This window comes from Hydra vulgaris, chromosome 12 (genome assembly GCF_038396675.1).
Source record: "Hydra vulgaris chromosome 12, alternate assembly HydraT2T_AEP".
Taxonomy (NCBI): Eukaryota; Metazoa; Cnidaria; class Hydrozoa; order Anthoathecata; family Hydridae; genus Hydra; species Hydra vulgaris.
The window spans coordinates 84,108,533-84,134,582 of record NC_088931.1 but is presented as its reverse complement, the minus strand read 5'-3'; the positions used below and the strand labels follow the sequence as shown (position 1 = coordinate 84,134,582).

The 26,050-nt window shown below is 27.0% G+C and overlaps 1 protein-coding gene across 2 annotated transcripts; it reads left to right on the top strand.

Moving 5' to 3' along the window:
* The first annotated feature begins 1,602 nt into the window (after positions 1-1,602).
* LOC100212105 (inosine-5'-monophosphate dehydrogenase 1) lies at positions 1,603-26,050 on the top strand. Of its 2 annotated transcripts, XM_065814737.1 has the most exons (11): positions 1,603-1,783; positions 5,643-5,691; positions 19,957-20,032; positions 20,244-20,269; positions 20,510-20,696; positions 22,520-22,614; positions 23,280-23,367; positions 23,841-23,957; positions 24,827-25,529; positions 25,766-25,849; positions 25,929-26,050. In XM_065814737.1, the coding sequence occupies exons 1-11, from the start codon at positions 1,707-1,709 to the stop codon at positions 25,948-25,950; spliced, it is 1,524 nt and encodes a 507-aa protein (XP_065670809.1). In that variant the 5' UTR covers positions 1,603-1,706; the 3' UTR covers positions 25,951-26,050. The 2 variants fall into 2 exon arrangements, with proteins under 2 accessions (XP_065670809.1, XP_065670810.1); XM_065814738.1 differs by lacking the exons at positions 1,603-1,783; positions 5,643-5,691 and adding an exon at positions 13,838-13,842.

Sequence of the window (26,050 nt, the reverse complement as noted above, 5' to 3'; positions counted from 1 at the left end):
CTATATACATATATATATATATATATATATATATATATATATATATATATAATATATATATATATATATATATATATATATATATATATATATATATATATATATATATATATATGCACCGGCGTAGAAACAGGGGGGGCGGAGGGGTAACCCCCATTTAAATAAAATACTCGGGGGCGGACTTTGAATTTCTTCCCCCCCCCCCCCATCCCTCCCCTCTTCCTCATTTCAGTTCACTTCCTCATAACAGTTTTAAAAAAACTTTTATAATAGCAACAGCGGAATTATCATTTTCCAGTCTGCATGACTCAATCACAATTAATCATCACCCAGGTAAAGTATATCCATAAAACTGTTTAAGATACTATCGCATACTAATTATTTTTGAAATGAATGTGTGCTGGGAAAAGATGGCAAATAACGTTAAAAAGATGATTAATCACATTGCGTGAGATAAATAATTGAATATATATATATATATATATATATATATATATATATATATATATATATATATATATATATATATATATATATATATATATATATATATATATATATATCGATGTAGCAGCACTCCGTGCATGATTTACAGTAATAAATAAAATTAAAATAAATAAAAATAAAAACATTTTATTAAAAAAAATAAAAATAAAAACATTTTAATAAAAAAAAAATAAAAACATTGTTTATATTGTTAAAAACATTCAGAATGTTTCAAAAAACATTCTGGTCAATTAAATTTGCGTTTTTACGGCTTTTTTAAAAAACGATTAATTTGTAATTAAATTAATGGTTTTTACTTTCTGACAACACGGAAATGTTGGACGAAAGTCAAAAGTAATTAAAAGTGACGTATGGGTTGGCGTAAGAATCACTTTTTTCCTTCCGCTCTTCCCAAAGACAAACTATAGATCTATATATATATATATATATATATATATATATATATATATATATATATATATATATATATATATATATATATATATATATATATATATATATATATATATATATATATATATATATATATATCTATATATATATATATATATGTATATATATATATATATATATATATATATATATATATATATATATATATATATATATATATATATATATATATATGTATATATATATATATGTAAATATATATATATGTATATACATATATATATATACATATATATATATATATATATATACATATATATATATATGTATATATATATATATATATATATATGTATATATATATATATATATATATATATATATATATATATATATATATATATATATATATATATATATATATATATATATATATATATATATATATATATATATATATATATATATATATATATATATATATATATATATATATATATATATATATAGCTAGCGCTTTCTCTATTATTACTTTTTTTATTTTTTATTCATTTTATTAAGTTGTCACTTAAATGGCTAGTTTTTAAATATTTGAGTAACATAAATTCGACACATTTCTAAATATAAATGCTTATAGCCCGTTAACTTTAATTCAGCCCGGAGAGATTCTAAAGCCCGTCACTAGCCGCTTAATAATTCCTTTGACATTTTTTCCCCATGACATTATCCGTTCGATCGATGAAATAGTACTTTAAACTTAGTTATATATTATTCTTAAGATAAATTAACTTTCTTGTGCAAAGAAAATGTCCGAATCACCTACTTCTGAAGATGGCACAAGTATATTTGATTTGATGAATTCTGGTGCAGGCTTAACTTATGAGTAAGTTTTAATAAAAAACGTAGAAGTGCTTTAGAATTTAATATATTACAATATTGTAAAGCACTACATTTATCTTTATAGTGACTTGTAAGGCATAAGTAATGTTTCTCATTTAATGCAACATTATATGTATACGTTTAGAAATTCGAAATAATGTCAACTTAACAATGGCTTTTACCTTTTTTAAAATTATTAATTTTTTATCTAGCGATTAATCATTTATAGATTTTTATTGATCTGTACTTAACGTAAAAGTACATTAAATTTAGTATTTATGCGTAATTACGCATAAATACAAAAGGGGCACTAGATGATATTATTAATATTAATTTAATTAAGATTTTAGTTCTCAAAAAAAAAAAAAAAAAAGTTTAAACGAAAAAAAATTTTGTTAAAATAAAAAGTGAAAATTTTTCAAGGTTTACCTAAAAATTAAAGCAGTCAAATTATTCCAGAAAAAACTTAATAGTTTACTATCCAATCTACTTTTACTTTTAGGACCATAAAACGAATTTTATGGCCCTAAAAGTAAAAGTGCCTTGTAGTTATGATAGTATGTTGTAGTTATGATAGTAGTTATGATAGTATGTTGCTGTTAGTCCCTAACAGCAACATACTATACTACCAGGCACTTGTTTGCACTTTAGGAGCCACTTAAGAGGCATTTGTTTGTTATAAGATAATAATGTTGTAAAGTTAGTTTTGATTTTTCTCTAATATATATTTTACTATCCAAGGTTTATGAAAGTATCATATGGTATATTTTTTTTTGTATTTAAAAATATTTTAAAAAAACTAAATTTTTGGTTTTGGTCTTGATATATAAAAAATATATTTCTTACATTTTTCAAATTTTTGAAAAGTTACAAAAAATAAATAATTGGTTCTTTTGTAATGCCTCATTAAAAGTACCAACCCAAATATGAAAACAGGTTTAAAGAGACAAAATGGATTCAGGAGTAAGAAAATAACCAGCGCAATAACATCTTAGCAAAAAGCATCTTAGCAGATTTTAAATAAAATCATAATAATCAGAATGATAATCAGTGAAGAAGTCAACAGAGTCATTCATCAATGTAGGGATTCAACAACATTTCAATAATTGTAATAAAAAGCTGAGCTTTGTTTAGGTTATAACTCATCAGTCACTGCAACCCCCAGTTTTAACGAAAAGTTATGACTTTACGTCAAAACTGGTGAATAAAATTGTGTCGTCAGCAAATGGTTGTTTTATGTCAATTGACCCAGGCCATGTCACCACAGATTTTGCTGATTTTTATACAGTTACTTAAAAAAAAAAATTTCTTGAAAATATTAGGTTTTAGCTCCAAGAAGATCCTAAAATATGACGATTTTACTTTTAGTAGGTATTGGCCTGGCCCCTCTTGTCCCCTCAGAATAACAACATTTATTAAAGGTTTCATATTACATAACTTTTAAAATATTTGATATTTTTTACTTAAAAATTTGTATCTGGCTATTTTCAGGGTGACAAATCCAATAAAATGATTAGAAATGTAAAAAATTATTATTTAATACCTGCAATTATCAATTTAAATAAATATAGGCAATTTTTTGTATGCCTGTTTTTGTAATGCTCAGGAGACCCATGCCTTGATGGTATATAAAAAAAAAGATATTGAACATCATTCTATATTCATTGATTTTTCAGAAAATATAAGAATTTTGATCTGCAAGTATATGGATTTCCATATATGGATAATAGGGCATGATCTCTACTTTTTTGTAGCAGAATATTGGAATTGATTTTTCCAGACTAGCTGGAGCTCTTGAACTTTTCTGTTGCGCTAATAAATGTGCTTGTTAAAATTCCAGGTCATTAGATACCAGGGCTGTCTTGTGCCCAAGACAGCTCTTAATTGAATTTATAACGTGTGCCCCATTTTTTTGTAGCAGAATCCTGCAATAGATTTTTCACTACCTTTCAGACAAACTGGAGCCCTAAAATTTTCAGCATTTTTGTAATCCTAATGTGTTAAAATTATTTCCAGGCCAAACAACCAAAGGGTCCATGATACTGGGACACTGGGGGCCATGCCCCACTTTTTTTCTCAAAAATTTTTTTTTTCCATTTTTAACAAAGTTAAACAAAGTTTAACAAAGTAACTTTAAAGATTTTTTAAGAGAGTGCAGTATATTCTCATTAAATCGAACCTCCAAGGGACTAAGGAACACAATTCAACTAAAGGAATGTTCAATTTAAGCGAAGTAAAACAATTATTTTTACTTTTGAGGGACTATAGACTGTATAAAAATCAGCAAAATCTGAGATGTATGATGACATTACCTGGGTCAATTGATATGGAGTTACCTTTTGCTGATGACACAATTATATTGTGAGATGTATGGTGACATTTATAAAAATTTCTGAATCAATTGACATAGAATTACCCCAAATAGAGTCACTACAAAGGTAAGATAATCAAGAAGGTCATTAGTATGATGAAGAAGCAACATGGAATCAAGAACAGAAACCTTTGGTACCCCAGAAGTTACTAGAAATTAATGAGCCAAATTTAACAACTAAGCAGCAGAATGAATGAATTGAAATATGTATTGATTGTCAAGAGTAAATTATTAGATCCCATACAGTTATAATTTCACTGTATATATATATATATATATATATATATATATATATATATATATATATATATATATATATATATATATATATATATATATATATATATATATATATATATACAGTGGTGTACTGGATTTTTAGATGTTTGAACTTTTATGACACTTACAGGCATTGTGTAAACTCCAAACTTTTGTATGCTTAAATCAAAAAAGAATGTTTTGTAAAGAATTGGGGTGATTGGAGCTTGGGAACAAAAAAACCCTAATTTTTGGGCCCACCCAGCCCTTAATGTGGGAGCAACGAGTTTTTAAAATATTTTTTTTACTATTTTTATCTAAATTCATATTCATCAACAAATTTCAAATTTCATGCAATAATCTCTTATTTTTCAAAAACTATGACCATATAAAGTTTTAACCCCCCTCAATTTGAGGGGGCTGTAAAAATTGCAGGGTCATAAGGGTCAAAAACTGAACACTTAGAGATTATAAGCCTAAGTATAGTTTTTATAACCTAATTTTTGAAATCCCAGTGTCATTTGATTATATAGAAAATAAATAAAGAACAAGAGTAAGCATTTTTTTTAAAGTTTTTTTAATTGACCCCTTCATATAGAAATAACTCAATATTAAATTAAGATTATAAGTTAGGTTGTTCAACTATAGGGTAATAGTATTTTTAAAAATAGCATCAAATCACCTTATTCAAAGAAAAAATTTAATGTTAGTTAATGTTCCATTCCAGTTATTATATGCTATATTCCATTATATGTAGGGAATATGATTATTATGCAATGAAGTTTATATGACCATATATTGATTGTATGTTTATATGACCATATATTGATTGTATGTTTATATGACCATAGCTATCAATGATATAAAACTTTTTTTTTTATATATTGATAGCTAGTTGAAAGCTAACTATTCAAACTTTATTAATATTTTATAAAATTTTAAAACTTTTATAATATTGACCTTCAAAATGAGCTCAATGGAGGGTTTAAGTTCTATAAAAGTTATTATAAATTCATATTTGAAAAAAAAATAGACCTATTTTCTTTTTTTCAAGTGTTTGTTAAATTGAACAACATAAGTTGCAAATCTTTTATTGATACATAAATCTTTCGATATTTATATATTACATATATATATATATATATATATATATATATATATATATATATATATATATATATATATATATATATATATATATATATATATATATACTGAATTTAATCATTTTTAGTGATTTCATTATTCTACCTGGATACATAGACTTTAGCACTACAGATGTAGTAAGTTTATTTTTTATTTATTTTTAATCTAAAGTAATAAATTACAATCTAAATTATTTATTATTTTCTTTATTTTAAATTATTACTTTATATTAAGTTAATGAAAAATGAAGGAAAAAATTAGGACTTTAAAAAAATTGAGGAAGATTTAACAGTTTATTTATGATTACTATTGTGTTCAATATCACTTATTTAATTTTGTCAATAAGCATTAGCAGAAACAGTCTACTCATTTTTGAAGAACTTAGAAACAATTACAGTAAAAGGATGAGACTTGATTGCATGACAAGTAACAAGAGAATAAGTTTTAGTTGATGGCTCAAGAGACGCTAGCTCTTTAGAGCATCGCCCATTATAGTATTTATAGAAAAGAAAAAGAGAAGCAATATTACAATGATGTGACAATAGTTTAAGGTTGGCTGCAAGTGCAGGTGCAACTATGTTTACAATGCGTTTTTGCACCTTGTCTAAAAGAGACAGGTCATCATTGGAAGATTCACCCCAGATATGGCAACAGTATTACAACATACAAGGACGGATTTGAGTTTTATAGAGATAAAGAATAGAATTTAAAAAAGAGATGCAACCTAGCAGATGCTAATTTTGCAATAGATTTGAGATTGAGGTTTCCAAGAAAGAGTTAATCTTAAAAGACAAAGAGTAAATGACTTGTAGAGTACCTTACCGTTCATAAAGGAAGATTTAGATTGTTGTGATAATGATTAGCTAAAAAAAATTGAGTTTTATCTGAGCCATTGAGAGCCTCGTGCCATAGCGGAAGTGAGATCCTTTTCAAGCTCAAGTTTCCATGCAATCAGAAAGTGTTGGCTTCTTATCAAGACTAGAATAAATGGTCAACGAAAAATGCCACCTCAGATGTGAGAATTTCTGGAAGATCATTAATGTAAATTAAAAAAAGTATAGGGTCAAAGATAGAACCTTGAGAAACCCCTGAAGTTACAGAAAATGAAGAAGAGTGCTGTCCATCGAGGACAACCATCATACTATGATTGGTAAGGAAGGATTCAGGACAAAAACAGAACCATGCAAGAGTGGAGGAGTAAGAATTCTAGAGAATCTTTAACAGTGTATTTTTTATAGACACTGTTAAAGATTTTCTAGAAGTCACAAGAGCCCAATTTTTGAGATGAAATACAAGATTCCGTGACCTGAGAATAGCAGCCTATAGTTTCTAGCATTAGTAAACAGATATCTGTTTCTAGAGAATTGTTTTGGCAATAGATACGGAAGAAATAGTTACGATTGGAAATTGCAGCAGCACAATGAGAGAAAAACCATGTAGAAGAGTGAGGAATAAAAGATTCCATGCCAACCTGAATCCAAAAAGTTACATGAGAAGCACATTTGTCAGTAGAAAGGCAAAAGATATCTAGCCAAGGGACATCACAGAAAAAATCCCAGTCAGTCAAGAAGAATGAGATAATAGTTTTAGAAAGATCAATCCATGATCAGAAACACCTAAGAGTGAATGTGGAAAAACTGAGCACTGACTAGGATCAGAAACAAGACATAAGTCAAGAAGAGAAGGTAAAAGATTTAAATTGTTGTGAAAGTGAGTTGGAAAGCTGATTATTTGCATTAGATATTGAGAAAGGCAAAAGTTGTGGACCCTAATGCCTGCAGAGTCACTGACATTAGAACCAAGCCATTCAGTGCAACAACAACGATATTGGCTGAAAGTGAAAGATGAAGGACTTGGTCAATTTGATTGGAAATAAGAGCAAAAAGAGTGCAGTCTTGTGATGAAGGAGAGCAATAAAGAACAAAGGGAAATGTGATAGAAGGGGTGCTAACTAAAAGCACATAAAAGAATAGTCTGTGGATTCAAACCTAGTTTCCTGACAAATGGGTGAATTTTTTATGAATGTAAATGCCAAGGCCAAGCATGTGACTATTGGAGTCTTTATGAATTAAAGGAAGATAACCATCAACACTAAGATCACAAGATGAGACAGCTGATCTCAAATTAGTCTCACAAAGAGTAAGTAAGTCTGGTGAACTTTACAAGAGATAAGACTCAACAGAAGAAAAGTTACTTCAAAGACCACAAATATTAGTTTATGATTTAGTTAACTTAACGAATAACGATGGTTTTTTTGTGTTTTATAGTTTTTGATACTTAAGTCATTTTTTAAATTTGGTTATAGAACTTGACTCAAAGCACAGGTAGTACTTAGTACACTATTTAATAGACCAAGAGGAGGAATAATAGATTTGTCTATATAATGTATTAATGCCTTTGTAATACAGAGTTTTTTTGATTTTGGGATTTTAGGTTTAGCCTAAAAAAAAAAGAGAGAAGGTCGTTGCGTTCTGAGATTTAAAAAAGTTTAAAAGCAACTCAAAGCTTGCATGTTTTTCTAACTTAATTTATACGAGCAAATTAAGGTTCCACAAAAGTTGAAAAATTTGATATTTTTTAGATAAATAAATATCATTGAAACAGTTTATTATTTGCTGGGTTATATTCATAGCACCAATGTTTTTATATTTTATAATTGTTCAATTATAATTATTCAACTTGTATCATTCTGAGCAATATTCTTAAGTTTTCATATTTAAATCGCTTCTTTTCTTTATTTGATTTAGTTGAGAGAAGACAAGAATGAAAGACAATTGTTTGCAATTAAAATTTGAATGAATGAATTTGATGCTTTGATCTATTTTAATTGTGTACATTGCTTTTAAATACAGTCTTAAAAAGTTGAAATGATTATTTACATATATTGTTTTCTTTTATTTTTTATTTTTAAATTAAAATGAAAATGTAAAAAAAAATAAAAAATGCTTAATAGTATTAATATTTTAACAAAACATTTTTGACGATTTTCACGATCCTTTTGTAACTTTTTAAATAGCTGAAACAATTTTTATTTGGCGACTGTTGAAAAGTGATGGCAATATCTCTTCTTTATCAGAGATATTGTCATCACTTTCTGCCTCAAGAAATACTTTTCTTTTTTTTGTATGCTCTGTTTCTGACTCATTATCTTCTGTTTCTACATTTGATATGTATAGAAGTTTTTCCAAAAGTTCATTGGCAGTCTTCAGGTTGTCTAAAAATAAGTAAATATGAAGCAAATAACATCAAGGCCTATGTTTGTGCACTGTTAAAGTCAAACATAACTGTAACAGTAATCATTGCAAAGTATGTATTATTTACAAAAACAATACCACTACCTGTGCTTGAAAGTATTTTTTTGGAATGCTTTGGCCAGTTGCTTTCATTTTGCGTATGTTTTAATGGAATGAGTAATTCTAGATGAACTTGTGTGTTTAGGTGGCCAATAACACAAATCATTTCCAATAAGCCAGCAAGATGGTATAACTTCCATTGAACATTTACCACTGTTATCATTTTCATCTTTAAATGCAACAACTATAAACTTTTTACTACGTAATTATCTTTTGCCATGTTTCACTTTCTTCTAAAAAAAGTAATAAATAAGTGTGTTTGAAATAAAAAGTAGAATTAAAAAAATTAGATTACAGATTAGAAAAATAAATTACATGAATAAAATGATTCTACTGCAAATAAAAATTAGAAGTATAAGTTGCTTTAAATTAAAAGTAGGTGGAGCTGTAATAAATAAAAAAACATAAATTTTACAAAAATACACTAATCCATATAAATATATAGAATACAAAACATAATAAAGTAATTTTCTAAAGACCAGATTAGAAAAATAAATTACATGAATAAAATGTTGTATGCCCATGAAGTAGAGGAAAAAGGAAAAAAGTTATTATCCTTTGGTATTAGCATGCACTTTTTTATAATGTTAGTTACTGGAAAAACAAAAAACTTTGACAAATTTGTGACATAATACACTTGAAACAGTGAAGATTTACAAGGATAGGAATAAAAACTTGTTTGTTTGCAAAATCTACGACATGTAATAACATAATAGTAAGAACAAATATATATATATATATATATATATATATATATATATATATATATATATATATATATATATAGAGAGAGAGAGAGAGAGAGAGAGAGAGAGAGAGAGAGAGAGAGATATAGATTTATATTTATATATATATATATATATATATATATATATATATATATATATATATATATATATATATATATATATATATATAGATAGATATAGATATATAGATATAGATATTTAGATATATATATATATATATATATATATATATATATATATATTTATAGATATATAGATATATATAGATATATAGATATATAGATATATATAGATATAGATATAGATATATAGATATATATATTTATATTTATATATATGTATAGATATATAGATATATATAGATATAGATAGAGAGCCTATATACTCAGAGAGCGGACATACGGAAAACGGCGGCCATGTTTTTGTCAAACTAGCGTATGTATGACACATGAATTCAAGTAAAATCAATTGAAACTTAAAAACATAATAAAAAACAATTAAACACATAATTTTATTTTAAACAAAAACAAAAGATTTTAAAAAATAAAACTTTTTATGTTTTTTTTTTTTCAAAACAATTTTTTGACAAAAATTTATTTGGCAAATTACTTAAAAAAAAAACAGCAAAAAAATAGTTGTAATTTACAAAATAACTTGACAAAGGTTTTACAATTTTTTTTATAAATTAGTTCTTAAGTTGAACTTAAACTTTTAGCGCCAATGCATGCATTGTCATACTCTTGCTGCCAAATTCACAAGAACTTTTTTTATTTCTTTTCTTTTTACATAATAAACGCTTTTTTTTAAGGCTAAATATTTTAAGTCTAAATGTTATAAACCTGTTTTGTAGCTTCAATTTAATTTGATGACAATTAGGATACAAAGTTAAACTTTTAATTTGTTCATCAGAATTAATTTTCTCTTTAAGCATAGTATTGCAGTTCTTTTGGGAAACAAGGTATGACTCAAATGATTTGAATATTAACTCCATTTGTAAAAAAAAATGCAAAAGTTGTTTCATTTGCAAAAAATAAATTTCCCACTTTGTCTATAACAAACTTTGCATAATTAGCATTTACTCTATTTTTAGAACTTAGAGGTTCAAAACAAATTGTGCAAATTTTTTCAACTTTTTTAACTCTAGAAATTATGCACCCTGCAATATTAAACAAACAATTTTTCTCAGCATCACTTAGGATTAAGCTGGAGGTTTTATCCCAATGTTTGGGTAACACAATGCACTTTCTCTGCTGTGGCTTAAGCACCTTTCTATTGACTATATCAAGAAAACCTGATAAGAATTGACAGTCATCTATATCATAACTGCCCTTTGATAATTTTTTAAAAAATTTGGCAACGCAAATAAGTTTCAAGTTATTTTTGAATTGAAGAGCAGTAGGAACTACTTGTTTTGCATGTACCAGTGAAAAAAGATTTTTTAAGCAGTCCTGGGTAAATCGTGATGTCATTAGAAAATCAAACTTTTTTTCTAGAAGAAACTTATTTTGCAAGTTAATAACTGATGTTGTGGATAATATAACACCAAATTGAATAGGTTTCCACATTATTTTTCCACTTTGGCTTAATACTTTTAAATCACGAAATATCTCTATGACCTTATTTAAAAATGTTATTGTTTCATTGTAAACTTTGTTATTTTTCATACTAAGAGCCATACCAGGGTTTCGGGAAGTCATTAATGTAAACCATTTATCAATAATTCCTATAAACCAAGCAGTTGTGAGCATAGAATCATCTTTTATTTCATTTGAAATAAATTTTAATCCGCAACTTACATCAAGATTTATAACAGATGTCGCTCTTGATACTTTCATTTTGTTGTGATGTTTCTCATCAAGATGATCTGATGTAAGTTTATAAGCAAACTTCAAATCCATTCCTTCTTGATAGTCTACAAGCTTGTTAAGGTGTTTTGAATCTATAATTGATGATTGAAGTTTATACTTTTCTTGAATCTTAGCTGTTATTATGAAATGTTTGTTACATTAAAGAGATGTTCTTATATTCTTTAATAAATGTGGCACATCTGCTAAAAAATCAATAGTACGAGTTGGATCACATGGGTGTTTAATTGAACTAGAAATAATGCCACTTTTAGTACAGCTAATATTAAAAGAATTCCACATTGCCTGGTTGATAGCACCCATATCAGAAGTAACACTATTAATTTTTAATCCTATTTCTTCAGTACAATTTATTATAGATAGGACAATGTTTTTTAAAACACCCCCATTAACAGAACTTCCAGTATAATAATATGCAACAGTTTGTTTCCACCTTGTAGATATTCCTCCAAGCATAAAAACTAAAGCATGGTTAACTTGGCCATAATGTTCAGGTAATGTAGCAAATCCATATTAAGAGCTTGTAGATGTGTCATAGTCAACACTTTCAGTTATAGACATTTCATCTAAAATTAAAATACATTCTTTTTCGTAAATTAATAACATAACTTTAGTTTTCATAAAGTCAAAGTCTTCTGTCAAAATGCCACTTTGGAATTTTAGACTTTCTAATCTTCGTTGTAGGGTACGTAATGATGGATGTGGTAAATTTAAACGAAGTAAGTTTTTATAACCACTTTGACCACATGTAAATTTGAGTTCTAATGCTTCATTTATAGTATCATTTGACCATTTAATGAATTTCATATTTTTTCTACTAAGGGATAAAATTTGATCTTCTTTAAATATTGTTTTGAGAACACTAAATTTATCTCTCTTTTTAAAATTATGCTTTTGAATAGCATTTATTCTTGCTTTAGATTTTTAAATGTTTATCTTTTTCATTTGAATAATGACTTTTTTTTCTAATTTCTCCAACTTTGCATTTAAATCTTGTATAAAGTGAATTTTTATCAACGTCAGTGATTCAGATACTTCATTGTTATTTACTTCAATCAAAATATTTTCCACGACTTCTTCACTTTCTATACAACTAATTTTCATTTTTTTGGAATTGGAAAGCGCTTGACCGGATTTTTTCGCTTATGTTTCGGACTAACATGGTTAAAGATAGTAGGAATGGCATTAAGTATGAGTTTTCTTGATCCATCTTCTCTGGTCTTTTCCCATTGATCAGCATCAAAGTGTGCCTAAATAAAAAAATTGAACGAACATTACGTATTTTTATTGATTCTACAATAAATTATTCTTAGGATGAATTACATAATATTTTGTTATGCTTGCTTCACATAAAAAGCTTGCGTTTGTAGGTATCCAGTTAAGTCATTTAACTTTAGAAGTCCAAATAGCCCTCTGTTTTTCATTTCTCGGGAAGCATTTCATTAAAAATCCTTTCTCGGGTCTGTTATGGCAGCCTACTGCAGCACAACCAGGCATACTTTTATCTTTTAGGTCAAATATTAGAAAAAGTTTTGTTGTAGTTTTTACTCTCAGTTAGTTTTTTTGGCAAAAACATGGCGTCTAAAATTAAAAAAATCAAACAACCAATCAAAAACGATCACACGTATGTCTGCTCTCTGAGTATATAGGCTCTCTAGATATAGATAGTATATATATATCTATATCTATATATATATATATATATATATATATATATATATATATATATATATATATATATATATATATATATATATATATATATATATATATATATATATATATATATATAGATAGATAGATAGATAGATAGATAGATAGATAGATAGATAGATAGATAGATAGATAGATATAGATATATATAGATATATAGATATATACTATATACTATATATACTAGACCTTGATTTATTTATTTTTGGATTAGTTAATAAAAAAATCAAAATTAATAAAAAATTTAATAAAAGTAATAAAACCAATATAAAAGTTATTAATTCTTATTATTTGTAGAAAAGCTAACATTATTCTAATTTTTTTATTTTTATAAACTATAATTATAACTACACAATTAGATCATAAGCTTCACTTTTCTAAATTCATTTGCATCATTCAGGTTCTCTACAAAGAATTAAATATGACATATTATATGAATTATAGATAAAAAGCAATTTGAAAAATTTTAAGTTAAAAAACTTAACAAAATCGAAATGCACTAAGCAAAATAATCAGTATAATAAAAAATATTATCGAAAAAAGTTTTTATACATAATAAGAAAAAATAGTTTTTAGTTAGACAAAATTTAACGGTTAATACAGATGTATTAACCATTAAATTTTATGTTTTTATGTAATAAAGTAATGTGAACCTAAAGTAAATGTTGTTAAACAATACTAAACGAATCAATGGCATCATGCGTTTAGTTATAGCTACATAATGTAAAGAATATTTTCTAATGCAATAGTTGTCAAATTTGATAGCTTTAAAATATGCACTGAAGAAACATTATGAAGTTGCCATTATTAATGTTAAATAGTGCACTGAGTGCCATCTGTGCTTTGATCTTTAACAAATACATAAATGACTAAAGAATAAAGTACCGAAAACTATAAAACACAAAAAAGCCATCGTTATCACCAAGTTCTCTAAATCTACCATACACTAACATTTGTGGTCTTTAAAGTAACTTTTCTTCTGTTGAGTCTTATCTTTTGTAAAGTTCTCCAGACCTACTTGCTCTTTGTGAGACTAATTTGAGTTTGGCTGTTGCATCTTGTGATCTTGGTGTTGATAATTATCTTTCTTTAATTCATAAAGACTCCAATAGTCACATGCTTATCCTGGGCATTTACATTCATAAGAATTCACCTATTTGTCTAGAAACTAGGTTTGAATCCACAGACTATCCTTTTATGTGTTTTTGTTAACAGCTACTTCACTCTATTGCCTTTCTCTCTGTTCTATATCGCTCTCCTTCATCTCAAAACTGGACTCCTTTTGATGTTATTTCTGATCAAATTGATTAAGCCCTTTCTCTATATCATTCACCAAATATTGTTGTTGTTGGTGACTTTAATGCTCATCACACTCTATGGCACGACTCAAGTGTCAGTGACTCTGCAGGTGTTAAGGCCTTTGCCTTTCTCAATCTCTAACACAAATAGTCAACTTTCCAACTCACTTTCCAGACAATCCTAATCATTTACCTTTTCTACTTGGCTTATGTCTTGTTTCTGATCCTAGTTAGTGCTCAGTTTCTCCACAATTTACCCGTAGGTGCTTCTGATCACGGATTGATCTCTCTAAAACTATTATCTCATTCTTCTTCATCATCAGAATACCCCTATAATTGCACCTCTTACAATTACCTTAAAGCTGACTGGGACTCTTTCCGTGATTTTCTTCGTGATGGCCCTTGGCTAGAAATCTTTTGTCTTCCTGCTGAAAAATATGCTTCTTATGTAATTTCTTGGATTCAGGCTGACATGGAATCTTTTATTCTCTTTTGACGGTTCCAAGTCAAGTCTCACTCTTATCCATGATTATCCTCTCATTGTGCTGTGAAAACAGACATCTGTTTACTATTGCTAGAAACCATTGTAAAAAAATTTTGTCTAACACAAAAGCCTGCTATTCTCAGATCACGAAATCTCGTATTTTATCTCAATAATTAAGCTCTTGTGACTTCTCTTGTATGGTTCAAATTTTGTCACCTCACCTAAAGACAAAGCTGAATTGTTTGCTAAGAACCTCTCATCAATATCATCTCTTGATTCTCTTGAAGTCGCGTTCTACCTGATATTGCTGACAAGCAGGTTAATCCATTGCTTGACATTTTTATCAATTCAACTTCTGTATCTAAGGTAATTTCTTGCTTTCACTCTTCTACAGCTTGTGGTCTGGACAGTCTTTCAAAAGTATATTAAAGACAAAATAATACTGTTAAAAAATACAGTTAAAAAAGGTTAAAAACAGTTTAACTAATAGTTAGATATCCAATTCACTTCTGTTTCTGTTTTCAGCTTCTGTTATTAAAAGTCTAGTCTCGGACAACATACCTGCTATAGTCATGCAGAAGTGTTCTCCCGAGCTGTCGTCTATGCAATCAAAACTATTCAACAAGTCAAAGTCTTTTCTTTGCTTATCAAAGTCTTTTTTTTCAGCCTGCTTGAAAGTTTTGTCACAAAAAGTTTTTATTTTAAAATTTATTAATATTTCTAATATTTAAATCTAAATTTTATATTTGGTTAAGATTTTGTTTCCTTTTTTAGCATTAGTTTTTATTCTCTGTGGATAAGTTCAGCTTTCCCACAAAGTATATTGACCGAGCCCTTTCTATTTATCCCTCAGCCAATATTGTTGTTATTTAGGATTCTTTTTGTACTTTTCTTCATGATTATCCTTGGCTGATGTCTTTTGTCTTTCTGCTAAGATACACAGGTCTTGTACATAAACTCCTGAATCCAGGCAGGTATGGAAACTTTTGTTCCTACTTATTGGTTTTAAGTTAAGCCTCATTCTACTCCATGGTTTTCACCTTCTTCTAAAAAGATTATTATTAGATATAGCAGTAATCATAAACTTCATCTTTTTTCTCTTTTGAGAACAAACATCTTCTTATCTAAAACACTTCTAAAAAAGTGCTATTTGATACTAAGCTTCATTATTGTCAGTTTACTAAATCTCGTATCTTATTTCAAAAGTTAGGTTCTAGAGACTTCTAGAGCCTTTTTTAATGACACTATTGAAAAGGAATTTTCAATAGTGCCATTAACAAAGGTAAGTCTAAAATTCCATCTCTAATTCATGGGTCTACTTTTATTATCTCTCCCAAGGATAAAGCAGATCTCTTGCAAAGAACTTTTTCTCTAATTTGACTGTTTAATCTAATATCATACTCTGCTTGCCACTTCAGTTAAACAGGTTAACCCATTGTTAAACATCCTAATCTCTCTCTAAGCTAACTTACTAACTGCTGAATTTGACATGTTTTATTTTGCATTATATGGCGGCGAGGCAAGTTTTTAAGGTTATTAAAATATTTCTTTCTAACCACAGTATTAAAGTCATCCTCAAGTGCTCACACTCTTCTTCGTCTCACTACTAGGATGCTGCAAGGTTCTATGCTTTTTATTGTTTCTTATCTATTTAATCTATATTGATCTTCTGACAATTATCTAAAAATCCGGTGAATCAACTTTATATCTCATGTCTCAACAAAAAGACTTCTTTTTTTGATTCTTGAGAAGTGAATTCCCATAAAATTTTCAAAAACTTGCTTTAATTTTTTGATGACTGAATAGATATGAATGAATAAATCAATGTTTACTACTGACCTCTCATGGAAACCATATATACAATCAATTGCAAAGTTAGTGTCTGCTAAGGTTGCTTCTCTTTATTGTGCTCCCATTATCTCACTCCTGATTTTATTCTCTACATCTACAAATCTCTTATTTGTTCCTGGGTGGAATAATGTTATCATATTTGTGCTGGTTTTTCTAATTATGCTCTTTTTCTTCCAGATAAGGTCCAAAAATGCATCGTAAACATAATTGGACCCGGTCTATCTGCTAAGCTTGAGCCTCTTTCCCATTGTTGTAAATTTGCATCTCTTTCTCTTTTCTACAAATGCTATTATGGTCGCTGCTCAAATGAGCTATCATCACTAGTTCCATCAACTAAAACTCATTCTCGCTTGACTCGTTATTCAGCAAAGTTTCATTCTCTTACTGTATCTATCCAAGGTCCAAAAACTTAGTTGTACTAAAAGTAGTTGGATATATCCGCCAAACATAAACACTTCCCCATCATCATAACATCTCTTTCTCTTTTCTACAAATACTATTGTGGTTGTTTTTCAAACAAGCTATAATCTCTAGTTCAATCAATTAAAACTCATTGTTGCTTGACTCACCTATCCCTAAAATTTTTATCTAGTTTTTTTTCCTTGTACCTTAATGCTTTAAAACTTTCCCCATTTTCATTTTTCCTGATTCATAAAACCTCCAACTTTTCAAATCTTCTGTTTATGGATCGCATTTTAACACTACTCTCTTTTTCTAGTAACTCCCAACTTAATAGTGGTTATTGCAGCCTTGATGCATGTAAATTAGTTTTTTTATATATATATATATTTAAAAAAAAACTAAAAATGAATGAATAAAATCTTGTTGTCTAAGAGTTCTATGTTACACCAGACTTTATTAAACATATTTTTGATGATAAAAGAGTTCTATCTGTTTAGACCAAAATCTATAGAGAATAAAGACTTAATTATGAACATATTTAAAAGCTAGTAAATGTTGTTAAAGGAGAATCATTCAAGATAAAATTTTTGAAATAATTAATTGTACAATGAATTATAGCGTTGTCACTGATAATGCTTTATCTTTATAAAAAGGAACTTATAAATAAGTTAAATAGGTTTTTATGATGAACTTATGAATCAAATATACTGAATCATTTGTTGTATATTTACTATGTGTAAAAAAAAAGAGGTCTAATAAAATTTGCTCTTAAAAATGTGGTTTAAAGTAAATTTCTATGTATTGCAGCAGGTTGTGGGGTAATGCTTAAGTGATAATGTTTTTCTGATGATTTGATACTGTTGTTGAGCCTCTTCAAAAAAAAAAAAAAATGTTCAAAGGAGTTTATTGTTGAAAGGAGATTGTTAACCACTACATGAATTGCTTTATACAAAATTGCAAAAGTTTTTTTTACCTATATCACCTTTATCATTGCACATTTTTTTATTTTTCTATGTACTTGTTTTTTATATTTTTAATAATCAGTTTTTAGAGTCATACATATTGTTTTTTATGTTCTCAGTTTGCTAGTTTGTTTCTAAATAGATAAAACTAATACTGTTTTAACTTTTCGAATTAAACTCTCCTTATTTCTAGTGCTGCAATTTTTTTGTATCATAAATAATGAACAAGGTTTGTTTAGAATATAATTTGATTTCCTTAACTTTCAATTGATTTTATCAATTTTGCTTGACTTTTAATTTTGTGTGGGTTTTTGATTTCAACATAATTTTACATGTAGATATTTACAAATTTTATTTATATGTATGTTCTATGTCAACTCTATGATTGATCAGCTTTACTTAAAGCTAATGATTTATGGTCAGCTTTGAAAATTTTGAGGGAAACTAAAGTTCTATTAAAAAGACCTTATAACCAATAAGAACTCTTGCTAGAGAAACTAGACGGTTGTGTAGAGTGTCATATATTATTTCATACCTTTTTCAGATAGTGAAGACCATGTACATTCAAAAAGAAAGTCATAGAAAAAGATGAAAGTTGTAGTCAAGTAGTTTCAATCTGGAGTTACCATAGTAATAGTTATGCAAGTTTGTAGGTATAAAGCAATCAAAGTAGGCGAAAGCAAAATGTGAAAAGGGTCCTTGTTTTGATAATCAAATAAAATTTTCTATTGTGTAACATTTTTGCTTTTATTTGAAATTAATTTTTGTTTAAAACTCTAAAATATTACCATGACAATCAAAGAATTTTCTTTAGGAAAGCAAGGAAATATTGACTGTATGTGAAAAAAAAAGAGTTTCATTATATTCTATAATAAAATAAATATCTTAATAAATTGCTAAATAAATCTAAATTTTATAAGTCTTTAAAAAGTTAGGAACTTTAAACAAATTTTATCTTTAATATTTCAGAAAAGTTGTTAAGTTAAATTGTGCAAGATCTTAAAAATAATTGTTGGTTGATTTTATTAAAGGTTCTAAACTGACCATAATAGGTGAAGACAAATCATTTTATACTTTTTATTTTATACTAATTAAGTTAAGAATAAGTATACAAATATTATAACATAAAAAAAGAATAAACATAAATAAAGACATAAATAACATAAAGAAATAAAGACATAAATAACATAAAGAAATAAAGACATAAATAACATAAAGAAATATTAAACAGCAAACTTATTCATTATTGTTAAACTACCAATAAAAAAGTTTTTTTTTTAACATTATGTGTATCAAAATTTTTTGATCTGGTTTAACAAAACTTGTACTTAGAATCGTATTAGTTCTTATAGAAAGTTTTTCCATTAGAGTTTGGATTGCAATATCAATTGTTAGTAGGTATGTAGGTAGATCATTAAGGTGTTATTTTTCTACATAAAATTGGTAGTATTATTTCCAATATTTATTTTATTTTTATATATACATTTTTTTAAAGTAATATTATTAAAATTGTATTTTATTGTTTAAATATGTGTTATGTTTAAATAAATGATCAAATCTATGATTTGATAAATGGTCAAATCTATGTATTGATCATTTATTTAACCTTTATTTATATGCTTTGATGTATCATTTGAGGCTTGCAAGTAATGTTGTGGTAACTTGCGTGCTTGCAAGATTTTTACCTTACCAAGAAAAAATCTATTTACATTATTTTTGTTGTAGCAACTTCAAACTCCAATTACAAAAAAGATTACTTTGAAAACTCCTTTTATCAGCTCCCCTATGGATACAGTTACAGGTGAATTTCAAGTTAACAATTATTTATTTATTATTTATATTATTGATTACGTAAACTCATGTAATTATCACCTGATAAAAATAATTGTTTATTATAAATTGTATAGCAAGAAAGTTGTCATAAATGAAATAATATTGGTGTCACCAAAAAATAACTTATAATTGAAAAACAAAATTTTCTTTTTCCTAATCATTAAAACACTTTTGTTTAGAATTTGAGATGGCAAAAACCATGGCAGTAAGAACTTTTTTGATATGGTTTTTTTTTAATTTATTGGTATTTTCCTTTTAAAATTAGAAAAGTTTAGAGAAGGGAAGGTTTAACCGAGAAATATTTTATTATGCATTTAATTTTGATATATATTTTTACCAATTTTGATAAATTTTTCCAATTTTAAATGAACTATAGTAGAGAGAATATAATTTGAATGCGTGGGATGGTCAAAATTTTTAACAAAAAAAGTTTTTTGTTTTTCAGCTCTTAGGTGGCATTGGAATTATTCATCATAACTGTACAATAGAATTTCAAGCAAATCAAGTTCGTAAAGTTAAAAAATTTGAGCAGGGATTTATTACAGATCCAATTGTGTTATGTCCATCACATACTATTGCTGATGCAAAAGCCATTCAAAAAAAATTTGGTTTTTCAGGTTTCCCTATTACAGGTATTATTTAGTAATATACATATATATATATATATATATTACATATACATACATATATTACATATACATACATATATTACATATATATACATATATTACATATACATGCATATATTACAGTGTTTTTAATGTTATTGTTGTAACAAAGCATGTACACAAAATAAATGTGAAAGAGTAAATATGTTTTTTTCAGTAGTTGCATTATATATTTTTTTGTCTTTTGTTGGGAACATGTATTATTTCAAAAAAAAATTTTCCCATTTAACTTAAAATAAGTTTTAAAAATGACAAAAGAAGGCATTAAAAAAAATATTTTGTACAAATATTTGTGCGCAAGAAGATAAGGATTTTCTCATAGTTTTGTTGTAAAAGTTTAAAATAATCATGTTTTTTAAGCTTTCAAATCACAAAAAGCGCTTAACTGTTCTGAAATTCAATAAAAAAGTGCAAGAACCTGCTGAAAAAAGTTGTATGACAATTATATTTCAAAAAATTTCTGAATTATCAAAGTTGATGAAACTTTTATGAAGTACGATCATCAGGAAATTCCTGGCGATGTCTATTATAATGCTGAAATATAGAGGAAAAGCAGATAAGAAACTTATAAAATACACAAAACATGATAAGTTTGCTAAAAATGCCTTGATTTGGCAAGCTTTTTCCAGATATGACAATAAAAAAAAAATGAGTAGCCTCCTCGACTGTAGTGGCCCCCCTCGGGCCTTGGGGAGGTGAATAATCTAAAAAAAAAAAAAAAAAAAAAAAAAAAAAAAAAAAACAGCACCCTATATTTCTGATTCCACACTTAAAATATTTTAAAGAGTGTTCACAAAAATGTCTTTTACCTCTTTTACTAAATTACATGGTATTAAATCATCAAGTCATTATAGCAAACTTTGACGATGAAATAAAATGATATTGAAATAAAACATTGAAAACTTGATGACTGGGATGGGATAAACAGAATGATGTGTAAGTTGTGTCTAAAATAGCAAATCCTCCAAACTGTGCAGATTTAAAAATCATTGTAAAGTACTGAGTAATTAATAAACAAAAAATGAAATAAAAACTAAAAAAAAACTATGCAGGAACGTTAAAGATTTTAAAATATTATTTAAAAAGCATCAAATAATTTTGATTGTTGTTTTGTGATCAAGCTTATGGGTATCACCGAAATAAATTTTTGAAATTTTATTAGATGCCCACATGAATAAATTAATTTCTTTGAAATATTTTATCTTTTTATTAATGTATTAAAATTGTAACTTAGTTCTAAATAAAAGTTGATGAGTAACTTTTTTAAGTTGTTTTTCTACTTATTTCACACTTATTTTGTGTACACGCTTTATTTATGCTGAAACTTAGATTTTTAATATATTCATGATTTTTAGAGAATTTTTACAAAATTTTTTACACATTTTTATTCGCATATAAATAAAGATAGTTTTTTTATTTTTTAAATACTTGGTTATTCCATAGTATTATATTATGGAAAACTAAACCACTGATTAGAACATAGTTTTGAATGCATTGTGTATTGCTTAGGCAATACACAATGCATTCAAAACTATATTAAATCTTTTATCTGATTGAGTTTAGTTAAAGTTATTAAATTGACACAAAACAGTTAAATTTTTGTTTAATAATATTTTGCATAATATTGTTTAAATAGAGGAACTTTTTTTTCCTTGCAGCAGGTTTGTAATTTATAATTTTAATCTACAATTTTTTTTGAAGATTACTTTTCAATTTTTTTATAATTAAAATATTTTTTTTTTTTTTTTTTTTATGTTGATATTATCTATATATACTTTTTTGTAAAGATAATGGAAAGGTTGGTGGGGAATTGCTTGGTATGTTGACAAATCGAGATATAGATTTTGTTAAAAAAGAGGCTTTTTCTACACCTGTTAGTGAGGTATTTATATTTTCTAAACCTGTTTCATTTGTTTTACATCTGTTTGCAAGTCATTTTCTAAACTTGTCAACTAGGTTATTTTGAGACTGGCTGTGAGGTTTTGTGTTTTTTAAAACCTGTCTATAAAGTATTTATTTAAACTTGTCTGTCATGTTTTTTTTTTCAAAATTACACAGGTCATATGTAAAGAGTTGATTGTAAAACGCGGTATAACCAGTTTTGTTTTTATGTGCCAACTTATATTATAATGAATTTTAAAAAGTTATTAATTATAAAGAAAATTGAAAATAAATCTCAAAATTGCACCTTCATGCTCAAATTATTTTTTTAGGTAAGTATTATTTAAAGCAACGCGCACACACATATATATATTTATCACTGTTATTCACCTCTGGTTAGGGGGGCACTGCGGTTGAGGAGGTTCCCTTATTTATTTTTTATTGTGGTTACAACCCTCTCTTTAACTCCGTAATACAAACCTTGATGAACAAGGTTGCTTAAAATTACTGGAACAAAGTATTGGATCAAAACACTAGGCTGAAATACGGGAACAAATTACTGAAACAGTTAATACAACAAATTACTGAGTTCTCTGCCCAAATACATTTAGCTCTGTTAAAAAAAACTTAGAGTAGTCTTTATATCATTAAAAATTTTTTTTTCAGGTAATGACTAAAAGAGAAGATTTAATTGTTGCTATGGAAGGAATTACGTTGCAGCAAGCTAATGAAATTTTAGCCCAGAGCAAAAAAGGTTGATCCTTTTAACAATTAGTTAAACATTTTTAAATAACTCAGAAAAGAAATAATGTAACTATTTTAACGTTTTCTTTTTTGAGTTAATTTTTTTCTGAATAAAACTTTGTAAAATTTACTTTATAATAATATTTATCCTCAGCCCTCGAAATTAGATTCGATCTGAGGTCTGCGAATATTTGCCCACCTCGTTTTTTATGTTGTTATGGTGAAACTTTTGTGTTAAAATTTTGTAGCGACCTGATGCCGATCAAAAATAGTTTTTAGCTATTTATTGCCGACCTTATTTTTTCTAATTCTGAGGGCTGTTTCCTTAACATACATGATTATTAATTTTATATATGACAATAACATTTATTACTTAATGGTAATAACATTTAACAATAATAATTCTTAATATATAAAATATTTATAGTAGTTTACATATTTAATATTTCATAATATTTATAAAATTCAAATTTCGTGCTTTAGGAAAACTTCCAATTATCAATGATCAACAAAAATTAGTATCAGTTATTTCACGAACAGATTTAAAAAAAAATCGTGACTTTCCTCTTGCTTCAAAAGATTCAAAAAAACAACTTTTAGGTTTGTTGATGTTATTGCTACAACATCTTTTTGTTGTTACTCTTGATGATTCTGTGATGTCACGGACTAGGGCTTATCATTTCTTGGAGTTTCGAAATATAAATGAGTATCAAAAAAAAAAATTTTTTTGCATTAGTTAATATGGTTGTCCATTAATTACGCAACGCTAAATTTAATTTAGTAAACAAAACAAAAGTATAACAAGTTTTTCCTCGTTTTTCCTTTAAAACAGCGATTTAACAATTTTTTTAGCGATTTATTTGACTTCAATGAAAATTGCCGCGCAAAAAAGAAAAATTATCTTTTATGTTTTAAATAAATTCAGCGTTGCGGAATTTATGGAAGATCCCTCCAACTTTCTTGACCTTCCTACGCCACTGTATATATTGTATTTTTAATTAGTTAAAAGTTCTAAAATATGGTGTAAAGACAAAGTCTTCAACACATAAAATAGGTTCCAGTGCTTTGAAATGTTTAATTTTAGCAACTAAATTTTAGCTGTAAATATTAATTTTTTGCATTGCTTTCTGTATATGAGTTTTTTTTTAAAAGTGCTATCGTATTTCATAGCACTTCCACTTTGTTAGTTGGTTAAATGTTCAATGATTTACTTTATTTAAACAAAAACAAAGGTTTTATGTAGTTGCACCTCAAACCAATGTTTTTAATAAAAGCAAAAAATTATTTCACATATGTATTTTTAATGATATACTTCAAGTTTCCCTGATAAATTTAACGAGCTAAAAATTATCGGCATCCCTTCGTGAAAAATAAGATTACGGATGTAAGAATATTGACGCTGTTGATTACTTATTTATCTTTAAAGGTTAATTTTACATTAATACATTAAAATGTCTTTCAAAGTTTAGTTGGTGCAGCTATAAGTACTCATGATGATGACGTACCTCGTCTTGCTGCTCTTGTTGAAGCTGGTGTTGATGTTGTAGTATTGGATTCTTCTCAAGGAAACTCTTGCTATCAAATAGAGAGAATTAAACAAATCAAGCGTGAGTATCCGTTTTTAGAAGTTATTGGCGGGAACGTGGTCACTGTTGCACAGGCTAAAAACCTTATCAATGCTGGTGTTGATGGTTTGAGAATAGGAATGGGTAGTGGTTCTATATGTATCACCCAAGAAGTATGCGCAGTTGGTAGACCTCAAGCAACAGCTGTATTTAAAGTATCAGAGTATGCTCGTCGTTTTAATGTTCCGTGTATTGCTGATGGCGGTATAGCTAATGTGGGACACATCATTAAAGCATTAAGTCTAGGCGCTTCTGCTGTTATGATGGGATCATTGTTAGCAGGAAGCTCTGAAGCACCAGGAGAGTACTTTTATGCAGAGGGTGTCAGATTAAAGAACTATAGAGGTATGGGGTCTCTTAGTGCAATGGAAAGTAAAGGTAGTCAAAGTAGATACTTTGTTGAAGAAAAGAAAAATGTTAAAGTTGCCCAAGGTGTATCAGGTACAGTTCAAGATAAGGGAAGTTTATTTCAATTTATTCCATATTTAATTGCTGGTGTTCAACATGGTTGTCAAGACATTGGCGCCAAAAGTCTTACTAGCTTAAGGTTAAATGTTTTATTAACACTTATTTTAAAAAAAAATTTTCTATCAATTTTAATGACTGTACATTTACAGCCACATTAACATTTTAGCAACTTTTTTTAGAAAACGTATTTTTTGAAAAAATATCTTTTTTGCATTATTTAATGATTAAACTAGATAAATTTCTTTAAAATTAAACTATTTTGTTAAAACAACAATAGATGCCACATAAAGTTGTACTAAGGTATGTTTATATTAGGTCAATGATGTACAGTGGAGAGATGAAGTTTGAACGAAGAACTCCTTCAGCACAAAAAGAAGGCGGGGTTCATGGTTTACACTCGTAAGAATTTCTAAATGTGATTATATTTTTTCACGTTAATTCAATATTTTGCATAAATAAAACGATTTTTTATTTTTAGATACACAAAACAACTTTATTGAGACAATATTCTATTTGCAATGAGTTCTTTGGGTGTTTTTTTTTAACAATACTGAAGAAGTTATTGTAGAAAATTTTATATATATATATATATTTATTCTA

Bases quoted from the DNA above. Each gene is read 5' to 3' on its own strand.
- LOC100212105 (XM_065814737.1), top strand. From the start codon at position 1,707: ATGTCCGAATCACCTACTTCTGAAGATGGCACAAGTATATTTGATTTG. The intron at 20,270-20,509 runs GTAAGAACTTTT...TTTGTTTTTCAG, and splicing joins AGATGGCAAAAACCATGGCA to CTCTTAGGTGGCATTGGAAT. The intron at 25,850-25,928 runs GTAAGAATTTCT...TTTTATTTTTAG, and splicing joins GGGGTTCATGGTTTACACTC to ATACACAAAACAACTTTATT.